This window comes from Tribolium madens, unplaced genomic scaffold, assembly GCF_015345945.1.
Source record: "Tribolium madens isolate multiple individuals breed KSU strain unplaced genomic scaffold, Tmad_KSU_1.1 Scaffold_97;HRSCAF=244;Tcas5.2_LG3a, whole genome shotgun sequence".
In the NCBI taxonomy this organism is placed as follows: domain Eukaryota; kingdom Metazoa; phylum Arthropoda; class Insecta; order Coleoptera; family Tenebrionidae; genus Tribolium; species Tribolium madens.
The window spans coordinates 8,843,382-8,860,485 of NW_025401069.1; the positions used below are offsets into that span (position 1 = coordinate 8,843,382).

At 34.6% G+C, this 17,104-nt stretch overlaps 7 protein-coding genes across 9 annotated transcripts; 4 read left to right on the top strand and 3 right to left on the bottom strand.

The window, feature by feature from the left end:
- The first annotated feature begins 215 nt into the window (after window positions 1-215).
- LOC123014578 (ubiquinone biosynthesis protein COQ9, mitochondrial) lies at window positions 216-3,428 on the top strand. The gene is made up of 5 exons (XM_044413768.1): window positions 216-367; window positions 2,440-2,717; window positions 2,768-2,980; window positions 3,039-3,248; window positions 3,298-3,428. Exons 1-5 carry the CDS (start codon window positions 322-324, stop codon window positions 3,331-3,333), a joined length of 783 nt encoding a protein of 260 aa, XP_044269703.1. The 5' UTR covers window positions 216-321; the 3' UTR covers window positions 3,334-3,428.
- LOC123014576 (glomulin) lies at window positions 379-2,249 on the top strand. The gene has a single exon (XM_044413766.1). It carries the CDS (start codon window positions 503-505, stop codon window positions 2,207-2,209), a length of 1,707 nt encoding a protein of 568 aa, XP_044269701.1. The 5' UTR covers window positions 379-502; the 3' UTR covers window positions 2,210-2,249.
- On the bottom strand, window positions 3,422-6,515 carry LOC123014577 (suppressor of cytokine signaling 6). The gene has a single exon (XM_044413767.1). The coding sequence runs from the start codon at window positions 6,342-6,344 to the stop codon at window positions 5,406-5,408; it is 939 nt and encodes a 312-aa protein (XP_044269702.1). The 5' UTR covers window positions 6,345-6,515; the 3' UTR covers window positions 3,422-5,405.
- A 98-nt stretch (window positions 6,516-6,613) lies between these two features.
- Window positions 6,614-11,895, top strand: LOC123014918 (probable helicase with zinc finger domain). Of its 2 annotated transcripts, XM_044414226.1 has the most exons (5): window positions 6,614-7,138; window positions 7,192-7,695; window positions 7,761-9,277; window positions 9,740-11,198; window positions 11,249-11,391. In XM_044414226.1, exons 1-5 carry the CDS (start codon window positions 6,859-6,861, stop codon window positions 11,254-11,256), a joined length of 3,768 nt encoding a protein of 1,255 aa, XP_044270161.1. In that variant the 5' UTR covers window positions 6,614-6,858; the 3' UTR covers window positions 11,257-11,391. The 2 variants fall into 2 exon arrangements, with proteins under 2 accessions (XP_044270161.1, XP_044270160.1); XM_044414225.1 differs by having other exon boundaries at window positions 6,616-7,138; window positions 9,740-11,895.
- Window positions 11,887-13,006, bottom strand: LOC123014922 (uncharacterized protein C16orf52 homolog A). The gene is made up of 3 exons (XM_044414234.1): window positions 12,756-13,006; window positions 12,490-12,702; window positions 11,887-12,437 (listed from the first exon to the last, which is right to left on the bottom strand). The coding sequence occupies exons 1-3, from the start codon at window positions 12,856-12,858 to the stop codon at window positions 12,250-12,252; spliced, it is 504 nt and encodes a 167-aa protein (XP_044270169.1). The 5' UTR covers window positions 12,859-13,006; the 3' UTR covers window positions 11,887-12,249.
- Window positions 12,623-16,829, top strand: LOC123014921 (integral membrane protein GPR180). The gene is made up of 5 exons (XM_044414233.1): window positions 12,623-13,549; window positions 13,599-14,007; window positions 14,060-14,197; window positions 14,253-14,508; window positions 14,566-16,829. Exons 1-5 carry the CDS (start codon window positions 13,071-13,073, stop codon window positions 14,802-14,804), a joined length of 1,521 nt encoding a protein of 506 aa, XP_044270168.1. The 5' UTR covers window positions 12,623-13,070; the 3' UTR covers window positions 14,805-16,829.
- LOC123014923 (cytochrome c oxidase assembly factor 4 homolog, mitochondrial) lies at window positions 15,557-16,301 on the bottom strand. Of its 2 annotated transcripts, XM_044414236.1 has the most exons (3): window positions 15,978-16,301; window positions 15,807-15,928; window positions 15,557-15,747 (listed from the first exon to the last, which is right to left on the bottom strand). In XM_044414236.1, exons 2-3 carry the CDS (start codon window positions 15,897-15,899, stop codon window positions 15,637-15,639), a joined length of 204 nt encoding a protein of 67 aa, XP_044270171.1. In that variant the 5' UTR covers window positions 15,900-15,928; window positions 15,978-16,301; the 3' UTR covers window positions 15,557-15,636. The 2 variants fall into 2 exon arrangements, with proteins under 2 accessions (XP_044270171.1, XP_044270170.1); XM_044414235.1 differs by having other exon boundaries at window positions 15,807-16,263.
- Window positions 16,830-17,104: the final 275 nt, after the last annotated feature.

A 17,104-nucleotide genomic window follows, 5' to 3' on the forward strand; every position in this document is an offset into this window, starting at 1 on the left:
GTTATTTTGGGTGGTGTTAGTGGTTATCGCCAAATGCTGTTGACAAATTTACGTCTTTTAATTTGGCAATCCTGGAATTTATTGAAATCCATACATTTATGCATTTTTTATTTAAAAGATGGTTTTTCAATCCCTATAAAAATATACCGTATATTTTAGCATATTAACTGTTACAAAAAAACAAATTTTTATTAACAATCTTTCAAAATTGTTAGGGATTTTAGTCGCGGCGTTGCAAATAAGAGAACCAGAAAGTCACTAAACCTTTTATCCCGATGGAAAATCAGAAATTTTAAAAGATTGCATCAAATGTGAAAAGAAATGTCTTTGCTTGGCTTATTAACGACGGTTAGAACTAATATAAGATGTAAGTATTTTTCTAATTAAGTTTTTAGATTAGTTAACATAACCCCATATTTTATTCAACATGTGAAAACAACTGTCACACAAAATTTACGCTAATAATTCTACTGTAATTTAATTAAAGTTATAATTGAAAACAATGAGTGCCGAATTGGGTGATAATAGTTTCCCCAGCACAATTTCCAACTTGTTGAAAGAGGGTAACACAGTTCAAGCTGTGACTCTTTTCACTGACAACAAAAACAGTGAAGAGGTTCGTAACAATTCCTGGGACCTGGTGCCCATAGTTGCACATTATTTAACTGATGAATGTGAAACGAACAACATTGAAGTGTTTAAATGTTGTCAAAAACTCATCACAGTTATAGCAGAAAATTCAAAGCCAGAGGAAGTTTTGCTGCAGTTTATAGAAGAATTGGAAACAGCAGAAGATGATACCAAGTTTTTAATGTTGTTGAAACCATTGGAAATAGTGTTGTTGAGGGTCCCTGATAAAAGAATTACGTCGCTAGGGTGGTGTTTTAATGCTATTGTGGATTACTTGAAGAAGCTTGAAGTTCCTGAAGACTTGAATTTAGTAGGAGAGGAGCGGCTGCTTTTAGACTCTAACGAAATCGTCAACCGTATTGTTTATTTATATAACGAGTTGTTAAGTTTCTGTGATACATTTGTAAAGGAGTTGAAAAATGTAACTTCAAGTCAGAATATTGTTGAAAGAAAGCAAGTAGTTGGGAGATTTTTTGTGGAGTTACTCGGGAGACCATTGGCATTTTTAGATATGGTCGTTTATAAAAATACTAAATCAAAGGCTAGGCTGCTAGCTGAGGAATTAGTTACCCAATTTTGTTACTTAAATTTGGACCCTTATAAATTCTTAGAAATGTATAATGATAGCGAATTAGTCAAACCAAGTGAGTTATCTCTAGGTGTGTTTTACTATTTAATCTTATCAGAGGAAATTTGTCACAACTATCTCCCAAAAGTATACAATCCTGCGTACATTTTAAATTACTCCTTATGTTTTGTTAATAGTCTCTTGTCGCAGGATGGCCAGTTTGTTGTTGAAAAAGGAATAGATTTAGCAACAGCATTATTGAAAACTGTAGATCAGCTCGAGTTACCATACGTGTTACTAGACTCAGAATGTTATAGTAAATTTTGTAAAATTATCTCAAATATAATTGTACATAATGAATGTGTGGAGCTCCGCAAAAATGCCTTGCAAGTCTTGCACACATTTTTGTGGTCATTTGAACATCAGGGACGGTACTTGTTGGTGAAAAACTTGATCCGTAATATTACCCACAGCGGATTGAAAGGAAATCTTATAACAACTTATAAAGAAATGATTACACAGGAAATTAAAACAAGTGGCATCAAAAACTTGTCCCAATATTATGTCACTTACAAATTGTACAATATACTGGATGAATTTACGTTTCTGAAACAGAAGGAGGAAACAGATCTTGTGAATGAATCCGATCGTATCATCGCCAGTTTGAATTTCTTGCGTTATTTGGTCTTAGTTGACYTATCAGGCGACATCGGAATTGATTRTTATTTAGAAACTCTAGAAGATGCTTATTTTAAATTTTTGAAGACAGGGATTAACATGTCACAGGAACATTACCGTTTGAGAATTAAGGAAGTGACTGAAGAGGATGCAAAAGTCGGAAAAGAGGATTCCGATTGTAAAGTTTCAGTGACGGTGTCTGGAAAGGATTTAATTGAAATGCCAACCGAAAAAAAGATTGAAGTTATGCAGATGTCTTTAACCACCTTAGATGTTATTGATAGTATACTGAGCCGTCTAATAGAATGTATTAAAATTAAAAAATCAAATTAGAAGTTAAGTTGTGAAATAAATGCAATAAAAACAGTTTTAATCATGTGTTTGCATTGATTTGGTAACCTATTGTTACTTTCATTTATTGTAAATTGAACAACAGACTCTTTACTTTTTTATCGCAGAGGAATTTTTGCTGTAAAACAATGTGAAAAATGATTTTAAAAAATTGATTTAAGTCCTTGGTAATGAAAACAATGATCCTTTTAATTTTGTTTAATATAACTTAGATACGTACGCTGCTTGGACAACATGTAGGAAATCCTCTTCGCAATCATCGAGCTCGAGTCATACCGATTGTTACGAAGACGATATCAAAGAAAAAATTTTAGCTGCTTCCTTGCCCTTCGTAGTCGAACTAGGATGGTCTCGAAGCGCTCTGGGCGCTGGCGCCCAAGCCGTCGGCTACCCTGGAGTTACCCATGGCCTTTTTCCCCGCGGAGGCGCCGACTTAGTCCTGTATTTCCAAAGAACTTCCAACTTAAATCTAGTTGAAATTCTAAAAGAGGTACTTCTTCTAACGCTTATTTTCAAATATCCAATTGTAGTCTATTTTAGATGGAAATCAAACAACGCGAGTCGCCGATCCCTCCAGCCCTTTTTGTGGAAAATGCTCTCCAAAGCCGTTTGAAGATGATTATTCCTTATCTCAATCGGTGGCCACAAGCCATTGCCATAATGTCGCTGCCACCAAACGTACCTAAGGCTTTAGCGACAATTTTGACTACGGTCGATGATATTTGTTACTACGCCGGTGACCGGTCGGTAGATGTAATGACAATTATTTTAAAATTATTTCTCAATGCTTCCTAACGCCGATTCGTCCTAGTTCAACTGGTATGCAAGAAGATTAGGTGTGGCTGGTGTATATAAAGCGACTGAATTGTACCTGATACAAGACACTTCGCCTGAGTACGAAGCTACGTGGAAGTTCCTGAATAGGAGGTTAGCCGAAGCAGTGCAAATTCACGAAACTTTGTGTAAAATGGATTTGGGAAGCGCGGGACCCAAGGATGCAGTCACGTCTGCTTTTGTAACGGTGGGTCAGTGGAACGTTTTTAATTGGTTATTTAATTGTGTGATTGCAGGCGAGAAATATTCTAGGTTTGAACTGGAGTAGGTAGTATTTCAAATTTAGCTAAGAAATTAATTGTTCTAATTACTGTTGTTGGTATCTGTGAAAGTAGTTTTATATAAAAAATTACAATTTCAAACATTTGCTATGTTTTATTTATATTACAAATTTAAATATCTTAGTTAAATCTATAACAAATATTTTGACTCATTGATCATGTATTTTCAGTTCACGTATTACTCCGTGATTCGCAAAATACCAAAATATAATTAAATATACCTATTTGACAAAATTATAACATGTATATTTTCTCTCTAATATATACATTTGAGAAGGTTATTGGCAAATCATGTGAGTAATAGGAATAACAACGATTATAAATTCAGTCAAATAAAAAATTTCAAACAAACCTAATCATTATTTAACACAATAATAACTAAATTAATACAAAAGATAATGTACAAACGGTTCAAAAACTAAAACCTATGTAACAAGAAGCTTTGTGCAAGCTTAAACGTTTCAAATTTCCGAGTAATTTTTTTTTTGTTTTCTCAAACTAATCAACAATTTACTTGCAAAAATGATTCATTATTTAATTCTGATAACTGCAGTTGATACTTGCACAATACTGGATAAAATACAAACGGTTTTATCAGATTGATAAAAATAATTTCTCACAATAAGCTGTTCGCTAGTGATGATATATAAGTTAAAAACGTACAAGGTTTGATTGAACTTGGACATTTGTCCTTATAACAGTTCTGTACATCGTACGTTTCTGCTTCACTACAACAGATTTTTAATATATTGTGCAATAAAACAATTAAAAAAAACAATATTTTTAAATACGTCAAAAATATAATAGCAGGTCAGGTTATTTCGGTATAATTTAAAAAAGCTTTCTACTAACCGGAGGGCTTTTAATGCCTAATAATGCCCGTGGTACATACGATGGATTATTTCATATCGGCCTAGAAGAACAAAAATCTTTGAATTCAATTTTTTGCTAGCTATTTTAAATAATTTTAATCCTTTCTCTGACTAACTGATTTCTGCCGTACAATTGAAACATTTGTTCACTTATAATAAAATATAGGAGATTTGTAATTGATCTATTTTTTTCTCCTTGTTAATTTATTCCCCAAACGACAAAATTATATAAAAAAATAATGTACTTAGATAAGTTTCTTTAAATAATTAAGCAATAATTAAAGTCTAGGTATACTTTAGTACTTTTTCATCCATGTTCATTACATAAAGTGATTGTATTTTATTATGTGTTGGAAACAAATGAGCTATTTTGTTTATTATTACTCAGAAATTTTTAGTAGTGAAAAATAACTTGGATATCTTTTAATTTTTCTGACTAAGTAATAATCATATTCTAGATATACTTTACATAGAATAGACATTTCTCCTGATGATAAATATTTGAAATACTTTTGAACCACTTGTACATGTTTATAAACGGATATCTACAACTATTTTAATTATATTTTATTCACAGGACTAGCCAAACCGTAAAAATGTACTACCTGTCCGAAAATTTAATTATAAAAAAAAATTGTAAACGACGAATACAAAATTGCGGAAAAGTAATTATGTTTGAATTAATGACCTCTAAAAATATAAATAATAAAAATAACACGTACATAGATGGTTGAATGTTTGAATTAAAGTTTTTTAGAAAATTGCACTAATAAATGTACTGTAAGGTGTTGCAGTGTAATAAAGAAGGTGTGTCATTAATAACATCATTTATTTCACAGGAATTGTAAATGTATACCACATTTTCGGAGATAAGCAGTCCCTACGAAGTGATCCAGAAAGACTGAGTCTGTTGTTAACAGATTTGAAAGGATTTTTGTTAATAATTTAAAACACTGCAACAGGATACGGTTTTGCTTCTATTCGTACTAAAAAACAAACGTCATAAAAATGCAGCTGATAAAATTCTTAAATAATTTGTTTATAACTAAAAATTGGTTGGTTTTATTACATTAGAGCGGACGGAGCAATATCGCGATATAAATGTAAAAAGCCGCTCAGCGGTTAAAACCAAGAAAAATAGAAAACATCTGAATAAAATCTGAATTACACAATAAGTACATTTGCATGAAATTAAAAATACGGTTTTTCCAACAAATAGCCATGAAGCACAGTCGGCAAAGGCAATTTCGGTATATCATTCATATTAGTATATTGCCTTATAACAAATTTGCACAAATGTTTAAGGGACCTCACTTCTTCATACCTTGAAATTGGTTTGGTCAGTCTAACAGGAAACTCGGATGCTTGTTCACCTCTTCGCGAGTAACAATAAATTCCATTTTCGGACGTTTTCATCGCATCTTGTATTAACTCCGTCACAGTTGTAAATCCCTCAGCATAGGTACCGCACAAGTTGTACCTGCCGCGACTATACTCAATCCTAGCATGCATTGTCTTTCCTACACTGCGAAAACTAATACTAAACAAATAATTGGTTGATGCCGAATCGCGGACTAGAAACGTGCCATCGGGCTTAAATTGCAACTTTTCTTCGGCCTCGGCGGTGGGCATGGGCCCCCAGTACCAGTAACAGTTTGAAAGACTTATTATTTCGTCAGTGGGTATTCGGTGGGTGCGCAATTCGACAGGAGACGACTCGCGAGGCGAATCGGGTTGGGGCTCTTCCACAGGCCGCGTACGTTCGGGAATCGGCGGTGGCGTAGAACTTCTCAGAAGTGCACAATTTGAATGTTCGTAGATTTCAGCAACGGGAATTGTGGGTTCTAGAATTCTTGAGGTGCAGGGAAGTTCACTAATGGTCATTGGACGTTTTGCAGTTGTACTTTCCTGAGAAAACATGCAGCTTTTCACTCGGGTATGCATCTTTTTGAGACTTCTCCGAAAACTGTTCCTGTGGGATTTCGACTCAGAGTTTTCGAATCCCTGTTTTTTATAAACGTCAGAGTCAAAGTCTGACATTGATGATCGCTCCTGGAAGCGATTTTTTATCTTTAGGAAGCGGTGTAACCAATTTTTGGCCTTTGTCTTATTGCTCCCCTGTCGATCCATGTTTTGGATTAATCACAGACAACAGAATCACTACTTCAATAAAAATCTTATAAACCACTTTGTTAACAACAATCACCCATTATTGAAATAGACATAATTACGCCAGGGATAATTTAATAGTACTATTTTCGTTATCATTTATAAAGATTATTGCAAATTATAAGCTGTCAAAATCACGTCAAAATGCTGTCAATCTGAAACCTTTACCACTTCCAATACATATAATTTTAAATTCAATAATGATTAATACTAAAATAACGTTAATGAGTGAATTTTGCAATTACAAGAAAGCTTTATTGTGATTAGTAAATTTTTGTTTATTAGAACAAGTCTTAAGTATCTGACAGTTTTGTCAAAATTTGCCGTAGCCTGATCCACAAGTTTCAGTCAACAATGAAAGAAAAAATACCGAAAGAATTTTATTTGGATGAAAACCTCAGTTTTTTAAAATAATGTGAACCAGTTTTAAGGTGGAAAAATCAAGAATTGATGCTTTTTTAACCTCCTTTGCACCATGGAAGTGCAGGCAGCAAATCACGTCAAAAACAGAGAATGGACCCAGGCATTAGAAATTTATAATAAATTATTACAAAAACACAGTAACGGTGAAGAACAACTATTTTCTTATTGCTTGGACCGTTCAGAATGTTTTTACCAATTGGGCCACCATGAAAGGGTCATAAACGATTGCAAGCACATTTTGAAGTCTTTCAATGGCAAATACAACAGTACAAATGAACCTCGAACAAGAATCCAACTTATTCGTTCCTTATTTGCACTAAATCGTCTTGCAGGTGGGCATCTGAGTGGGCCATTGCTGTTTTCTTATCCCAAATTTGACTTTCAGAAGCAGAAATGGTCATCAAAGACTGGTTAATGATAGTCAAACAGTTGAATGAAATTGGAGATGAGCGAATCTTTCTTGAAAACGCACTGGAACGTTTCTTCACTCTGAATTCAAAGCAAAGTCTCGAACCTTGGCTAAGTAACTTAAACAAAAGTGTTTCCAAAAGTCAGTCTCAAAAGAAACTGGACAAAAATCAAGCGGTTTTTTGCATTTATTGCAATCTTTCTTTTAAAGATAGAGCAGAACTGACGGCACATTGCTTGACTCAGGAACATGAAACTATGATTATGTCGGATGAAGGTCATGATTGGTATTGGAGAGCTCCACCAAGAGGCTTTAAGTCAGATGCTTACACTCTTTGCGAAAATTGGAAGGAGTTAGGGACTTGTAGGTTTGGGCTGCAGTGTGTTGAAGCCCATGGAGAAGGTGAACTGTATGAGTGGAAGGAACGATTCCAGTATAGGGAGATGAAAATGTTGAGGGCGAAAGAAAAAGAACTCTATGGTAAGTTGTTTTGTTATGACTATTACAGAATAATAGCAAAACATGCTAGCAAGAATATTTTTTAGGCAAATCTTACACAGAAAATCTCCTTGAAAAGTGGGTCCAGACTCCAAACAGCAACGCCGTTATGTCCGAAAAAATCGTCAATGTTGAAGATGCTTGTTCTTGTCCTCTCTCAGCGACAGTCTCCTCTAAAAACAGCAATTATTCTTGGAAATTTACAATGAAAACCAACCAACCTTTGAAAGCTGTAGCTCTCCTTCAAGACACTCACCGGAACCACTTTAACTTATTCCAAATAATCATAGGAAGCGTGGAACAAGACATAAAAAATAACCAAGAATTTTTAGCAAACGAACAGGAAGCTGTCGCCGAGTACCACATCGTTGTTGCTTTCCAAACAACCATTTTTGGTACTTTCCGACAGTCAGTTGTTTTTGATTTTGGTTCAGAACCGGTTTTGGTGAAACACTTGTGCGTAGATGTGGTACCTGATTCAGATATCGACAAAATTAACGAAATAAGAAAAGAGATAACGCTTTCCATGTCTGAGAGGTGGACAAAAGCCAATTCTGAAATAGTCCCGTTTTTTTCGACTTTAGTTTCAATCGGATCTAACCATCAATGGGAGAAAAATCTTTTGATAATGTATCCCTACCCTCAAATTGAGAATTTTGTTTTATCCAATGCTACCGTTTCCGAGAAAAAGTTAACGAGGAATAATTATCGGGAAAGAATGCACGAATTGCTTTTCGTTGAAGAGATCGCAAGAACGAATTTAATATCTCAGTATAATTTGACTACAAGACTCCAAATAGCACATAGTTATCTGTTGTCCCCAAATAGCATGGCCGCAAGTACGGCTAAATATTCAGGAAATGGGGAATTATTCGCTTCTGTTTGTTTAGGAAAAGAGTTGTCCGAGGATACGGCGGAGGGTCGCTTGATCCTAATGTATTGCAACTCCGTTTATTTGCTTCCAAACCCTTCGGAAAATCGATCTGTGCGTAGAATCTATGAAGCCATCATCGAAGATAAAGGAAAAGATATGATTTATTTAAGGCTTTCCGCTGATACTGTTAAAGAACTAAATTTAACAACTGACACAGACTTGGAAGTTCAAATTCAATTCCAATTAAACCGCGTTCCGTACTGCGAGTGGCACTACACAATCGATAAAATTCGAAATTATAAATTAATCTTTCCTGATATTTTTGTTGAACCAAATATCCCATGGTCGCCGTCAAGACAGTGGTCATCGTCGTTGGATAGCCGTTTGAATTTGAAGCAGAAGGAGGCTGTGGTTGCGATAACGACACCGATTCATGTTAAAATCCCCCCGATTTTGGTGATTGGGCCTTTCGGTACTGGCAAAACGTTCACTTTGGCTCAAGCGGTTAAGGAATTGATTAAGGATGAGAGCAACAAGATTTTGTTGTGTACGCATTCGAATAGCGCCGCTGATTTGTATATTAAGGATTATTTGGATGTTTGGGTCGAGAGTGGGATTGAGAATGCGAGACCGTTGAGAATCTACTACCAGAAGAGATGGGTGGCGACTGTCAGTCCGGTGGTTCAGAAGGTTTGTGGAATTTTAATTCATTCAGAGAATAGAAATTATCAATTTCTGCAAAAATTTTTAAATTTATTTAAGTGTAAAATATTTTTGAAACAAGACCATAATTGACCATCTCTTTTAATAACAATGTTTATGCATTGTTATTATTAAAATTATTTTTAATGATAATATTAGTAATACTATTATTACTAAAATTACTTATGGGAATATTTCAAAACTTTTTTTTTGAATTCGGATATTCCTTATAATTAATGATTAATTAGTTCTTTAGTCAAATTGAAAAAAAAAACTAAAAATAGCTACTTGAAGAATAAAAATCGTCAGCGAATTATAAGAAAATAAATTAACGGAAAATTTTGAAATGAATTGAATCATTTTTTTTAAATCACAAAATAATAGTCTGCTTTTTGTGAAAAAATAGGAATTGACTTTTACGCATTTGCGTAATGTACTTATTATTTTCAGTACTGCAGTATAAAAACCATCGGTAATTCCCGCGAATTCCAACTTCCAACACTCGAAGACGTGGAAAAACACAAAATCGTCGTAGTAACCCTCTCAACATCCGTCTATTTATCAACGATGGGATTATTACCCGGCAGCTTCACGCACATTTTATTAGACGAAGCGGCCCAAGCACTCGAATGCGAAACGATAACTCCTCTAGCATTAGCAACAGAAAATACACGAATCGTTCTAGCCGGCGATCACATGCAATTAGGACCCGACATCTTCTCGAATTTCGCAAAAGAACGCAATTTGCATATTTCTCTTCTCGAGCGATTATATGATCACTATCCCGCCCAATTTCCATGTAAAATACTACTCTGTGAAAATTACAGAGCCCACGAAGTCATAATCCAGTTCACTTCCGAATCCTTCTACGACCAAAAACTAGTTTCAAGTAGCAAACAACCGAAACATTTTCGTTTTTATCCTCTTACGTTCTTTACAACACGGGGCGAGGACGTCCAAGATAAAAACTCAACGGCGTTTTATAACAATTCGGAGGTTTATGAAGTAGTAGAGAGAGTCGCCGAGCTTAAACGGAATTGGCCTCCAGAGTGGGGCGAAATCAACGAGCAATCGGTTGGGATAGTCACCCCGTATTCAGATCAAGTGTTCAGGATACGTTCCGAGTTGAGAAAACGGAAAATCGATGTTTGTGTGGAACGAGTTTTGAACGTTCAAGGGAAACAGTTTAGGGCCATTATCTTATCCACGGTACGGACGAGAAGGACTTGTACCAACAACAAGGGGGACAGTGAGGTGGATTATGGATTCTTATCAAACTCAAAACTGCTGAATACTGCGATTACGAGAGCTCAAAGTTTGGTCGCAGTAGTAGGCGACCCGATTGCCTTATGTTCCCTGGGGAGATGTAGCAAAGTTTGGGAGCGTTTCTTACAGATCTGTAACGATAACGGGAGTCTTTACGGCATCACGTGGACACAACTCAAATTCCAATTGGACGGAATCGAACTGAAAAAAGTCTATACTCTGAACCCTCTAGCCCCCGAGTTTATTCCCAGAAAATACAAAGAAATGATGCAAGAAAACGTCCGAATAACGAATTTTAATTTGCCCCACCCTAAAATAGTACCGACCTTTCCCAATGTCCAAAATAATATAAGGGTGGTACCTATGTTGTATCAACAGAGGCCTGCAATGACTCTTTCAGCCCCCTATGTCCTAAATTTACCAACGACACAGTCGATACCTGTCGCAAATGGTTATCGACCATTACGAATTATTAACCCACACGAAGTCCCACTAGTGGCTACGCCAAGACAAGTACCAGTAACTCATATTAACGTACCAACTCCTCCGGTACCAACAATCCAGAAAAATTCAGCATCTAGCACAAAACTGATACAATTTATGAATAATGTTCACTTCCCTGAAGCCCAAATGTTGAATGATTGTATAAGTTTGCTACCCCAACATATGTCACTGACTGATATGATTTTGCAGCCCCCTAGTGTACAGGAACGGTGGTACAATTACTTGAGGGTCTCTGCGGGTCTCGAGGCTGCAGAAAAATTTAAGTATTTGCTTCATACTATCAATCAGAAGGGGACTAGAATTGCTGATAATAATGTGTTAGGGAGGACAACTCCACACTCATCTTCAGATTCGCCGACTTTTAATTGGTACGATAGCCCTTCCAATCAGATTAATTTTAATAAACCGATTTATATGAAAGAAGTTGAGACTAGTAATTGGCCAGATTGTAACAAGTCAAATCCGTTGTATAAGCGACAGAGTCAACAAAATCGTGTTAAGGACTCCTCAAGTCAAAATGGGGTGAACAAAATGAAGGAAACTGATGTTCAGAGACATGTCAATGAAGATTTTGCCAATATGAGTATTACTACCACCAGTAATGATGACTGGTATGAAGTCTTTAAAGCATTTAGTGTTGAACAAAGCCGTACTAGCAGACCACTCAATAATTCGTCAAATACGACCGGATTTTACAATTATTTTTAGTAAAATCTTTTGTATATTGTACATATAGCTAATTGTCGTTGTTACGTGTTTCATTGTAGATACAGTTTAAGAAAGAGCTTTTTTTACGATATTTATAAGGATTCTATAAAATAATAGTATTGGTTCTACAAGTGTTTTATTCATTTCATAAAAGGTAACTACAGATCTATACTTCTTTACTCATAAAAAATAAGAATTTTATCACAGCAACCACTTATAATACTATTATAAACATGTATAACAAGAAATTCCTACAGCTAACACTTTAGATCGAAACGTCGCGACAAATTTAATGGTTTTTATTTCCCTTTGTCCTATATACCATCTTCCACGAACTCAGGTTAACATATTTCAAGGACAAGAAACACAAAATAGAGAATTTCTTATAGTTAAAGTTTTACGGTTATCAAAATAAATAAAATGGGACGACATTGAGCTGTTTTGTAGGATTTTCTTGCTTAATATTTGCGTTCTATATAATTTTAAAAATGTGGCAAACAGACCTTCCCTGCAAACAGTTCTGAAATAACTGTGATCCAAAGTGCCAAAACAAATAAAATATATGAAATGCCGACTTGATGGCTGTTTGGTAATTGGTACGGTTGGCCCCCAATTTCGTCAACATGGAATCCCATTGGAAATATAACAGCAGCCAAGCAAAACAAAACCACTGCAAAAATATCTTTCAATGTTACATTATGACCTTGAGGATTTTTTCTTACTTGCTGTAAAACCAACCCATCTTGCATACGGGATAACATTACGGTCCCATTGGGAAGAGGCGAGCAGAATAATAGTGGTCGTAATACAAATGCAACCCACAAAAATACAGACAAGAGCCAGCAACCACTCTGGTTGAAGATCTGGAGTAAAACAAACTTGTGGTCGGTTGTAAAGTGTCATACAAGTCCACATTAAACCCAGACGGGTGTCTCCTAAAGTAAATAAGGTGTGTGAAAACATATTAGAAATATTTTTTTATATTTACCTCCAACATCAGTGATAATCCAATCTGGCATCGCCAAACTCACAATCGCAAAAATGTCGGCTGCCATAAATAATGTTCCGGAAATTAGAGTCAACTTATCCATCGCTGGTAAATATGAACGCAAGGTAGCGTCCCAGTTAAAAAAAAATTCGGTATAAGTTTGTTGACGCAAAAAGTATTATTATTATTATTATTTTGTTGGTCTTGGTGATCACCTGATCACAGCATCACCAATATTACAACACGAAAATTCCTGTAAAATGTCAATAGACCTAACCTGTCATCACCTGTCAGTTGCCATATTTTCAAATAAAAATGCAAAACAGAAACATCATTTTGCTGGTTTTCATCGTAATAGTTTTGTGTTTTAAAGTAAATCAGTGCACGCACCTAAAAGGAACATTTAAGAGTAATGAATTTTTCAAATTTTTGGTTAAATTCGGTTTTCAAAAAACGGACAGACATCAGGCAGATGCGACGCATGGATACATTTTCGGAAATATTACATCTGACCAAAATTTTCCGGTCCCTGTCACATTTGCAGTACTGCAGAGACCGTATTTCTTAAAATATTATCAAAACAGAGTTTTGTACGACAAGGAGGAAGCATGTAAACGCATGTTTAGTAAAATAAGCACACATGCCTATGAAGGAAAATGTAAACCCAGGGGGCAAGATTATCTACGGAGAATTCCGTGTCCAAAGGGAAAACTCTGTCTCGACGAGGATAAAGCGTGGCGTGTGGTGAAAGGACATCAATTTACTTATGTGATAGAAGACTTCAAACAACCTTCGTAACTCCATTTTTTTTGTATTTTCACGGGTTAATTTGTAAAATTCTAGTTTTTGGTATGTCTCTATGGTGGCCTGTTATCTCAATATGACCACTTGTGAGTGGCATCACTATGAACCTCCATCAAGGCAATACACAATACATTATGACTTGTGGCTAGTAAATGGAAATCCAAATATCTCGTCTTATAATACTTTAACTTACCAGTTTTCGTTTGACCGTCAAAATACATTAGAACTCTACCTTCTGTTCTGGTTGTGTTATATGGTTTTAGTTCCTTTACAATGTCATGCTGTTAAAACACAAAAACACCCAGTTACCAAACTGTTCACTGCCAGTTTGCTCTTAGATTTTATAGCTCTTTGTTTAATTTTAATCCACACTTTAAAATTTGCTCTTGATGGAGAGGGATACCCAAAACTAGCAATGGCGGGAGACATTTTCGACATTCTTTCAAGGGTTGGTAAATACTTTATCGCAAACATTTTATCTCATTTTATAAAAATTTTAGACATCATTCATGCTGCTTTTGTTGTTACTTGCCAAAGGATGGGCTGTTACACGCCTGGAATTGTCATGGAAGCCCTTAGTTTTTGCAATTTGGTTGTGTTATGGAATAGTACACATACTTTTATATGTGTGGAATTTGGTAAGGCCGTTGTTATATCTATAATTCATAATCAAAACTGACTTGTTTTATAAAGACTGAAGTAGACATAATAGAAGATATTGACGAATACCAAACTTGGCCAGGATGGCTGATAATAGTATTTAGATCTTTAATCATGGTTTGGTTTTTATATGAATTGCGCACAACGATGTTGTATGAACACAACATGCAAAAATTAAATTTTTTATTACACTTTGGAGCGTCTAGTCTAGTCTGGTTCATATATTTGCCAATCTTAGCTCTAATAGCCCTGCATGTGTCAGCTCTGTGGCGATTTAAGCTCCTATTGGGTACGTTAAAAGTGGTATTAAGTCGAAATGTGTAATTTTGAGAGGAAATATTTGTAGGGATCACGTATTCTGCCGATTGCTTCGCATATTGCGTGATGGCGCATTTACTGTGGCCTACACGCTCCGAACAGTACTTTTTACTAAAAGGCCCTTCATCGGCGGATATTGAAGAATTGGACGAATTTAACGAAGCTCCACACATTGTGAACAATTCCTACTCATCACTAAGTACAATGAGTTCAATAGAAATTTGCCGATTTGATGAAGCACCTAAAAATAAAGCCGTCAGTGCGTAAAACTTTGTGATTTAATTTAATATGTTAGCACGACTAACTTGGAAATTATCGTCAATTTGTCTGTACATAGAATTGTTGAAAATTTTGACGTGCAGTTTGCGTATGTGTGCAAATATTGATTTATATTTACATGTTGTTGAGCGTATACAAATGTTTTTAATGATCTTATGATGAATATGATGATTGCCAAAGACTGTTATGTTAAATATTTACAAAAATTTATCATCTCATGTAGCACCTGTATATAGTCAAAGTTTAATGTGTTTTTACATTGTGGATATTATTTTTATTGCTCAATCTTTCGTTTGTAATGTTAATTAAGGAGTAGAAGTTGTGTATGTTTGTGTTTGTGTACACAATAGTGCAAAATTTACATTCTTTTATTGATCATTTGATCACGATTTATTGGAATTACGCTTGAAATTGTGTGTAGCACATGAAAAATTATTATTTTTTCTTCACTCACTGCGGTTGTAACTAACTAGTAATTTCTAGTGCCAAGTGTTTTTACAGAATGGTTACTATTTATGTTTAATATTTTCAATTACCTTTTAGTATTGGATTTTTGTACTGCCGTGTGAAACAAGTTATTTTAGTGCGTGATACATTGCAATTTCCTTTTATGTAGATTGTCAATTTGAAACATCGATCAATTTAATGTAAAATATTCTTATAACACAAATAAATAATTGCAATAACTGAAACATTTTTTGGTAAAGATGTTTGTGAGATAAAGTAAAGATTTTTTTTATTTCAAAGATTTATTAACTAGAAAATTCTTATTTTCTATTACTTATCAGAATCAGTTCATTGATCATAAAAATCCTACTAATTAAGTGACTAATCCTTGTTTCCTCTTTTCTTCATACTCTGACATACATTTTCTAAAATCAGAAACTTGCCGTTGGCATTTCCTCCAGTCTTGTGTTTCTGCTATGCATTCCTAAATAAATTTATATCAGAATAATTGGTGTAACTAATTAATTAAATATTAATTTAAACCTGGACTTTGTAATGATGATTAATACATCCGGTTTTCTTTAACATTTCTTCAACAGGATCAGTGATTTCTTGTTTTCCATGTGGAACACTCATAGTGGAGAAATTTTGATTTTATTTAACAACAATGAGGGATTATTTAATGCTAAATTATATGGGTAATTCGTAACTCACTTTTTATTTAGGTTATTATGTCTACAAAAAAAATTATATTTTAAAAAACTATTTCCTACTGCAATTTTAAAGCCTTAAAATAGGAACTAAAGAACAAAGCTAAATAGGTTGCTGTTGCTCAGTCATCAGCAGGCTTATTCTACGATTTCTATTATTTCTATGGCATTAGGTTATGTAATACAAGGAACAGAAGGCGGGAATGTCAAGCAAATTAAATATTTTCTTACTAATATTAAGATAGTAAGAAATAATAAATTTTGAAAACTCGTTTCGTTTACTGCTTTAAGTAAATTCAGTAATCAACACCTCTTATTTTTAGTGCCTAACTTATTTTACACCCCGTGCCCCATTACTGCCATTTCAAATTTCTCAATCTCCATGCCGACGGGCAACCATAAACTGGCAACGAAACAATTGTGTTTTTTTAATAAAATGGGTCACAAATATTTGATTTTTGTGTAAAAGAAAAATTTGTGTATAACAACTGGACCCCACTGATAAATTTAGAGCTAAAATACTCCACATTATCATACAGAAAAAACATGAAAAGTGGCTGATTGGCAATTGAGGTGGCATATGACATATATACGCCTAGTTGTTACACAGAAATCAGATGTTTGTGACCTAAACTCGCGGGCAAAATTATAGCATCACATGGGAAAAGTGATTTTTTATTGAAATAGCGCTTGAAAAAAAAATAAATGCATCCAAAAATTAATTAATTAACTAATTAACGTTAAAGCTTGTCGCCTCACTGGCAACGTCTATATTATACCACTTTATATTTTCTGTTCTCTGTACAACCTGTATTAGCTCTAAATAGGTATATCAATAAAGTCTAGTTATAGCAGATTTTTTTTTATATAAAGAACAAAAGAATTTCACTGTTTGATTAAAAAAAATGTGCAGTCCAAAATTAAGAGAAACTACTGAGTTAGAATAATGAAGTTTTAATTACAGATTTGCTCATTTTAGGAGGTAAAGCAAAAAATGTTTATCCTTTCCAGTTTTGGCGCAAAATCAAAGATTTTTTTTTCTCCTCTTGTAAACTCACTCCGGAGACATTCTGTATAAGTGTATATGCGCAACATAATATGTACTATTATAAAATGAATTACTCTTTCTAA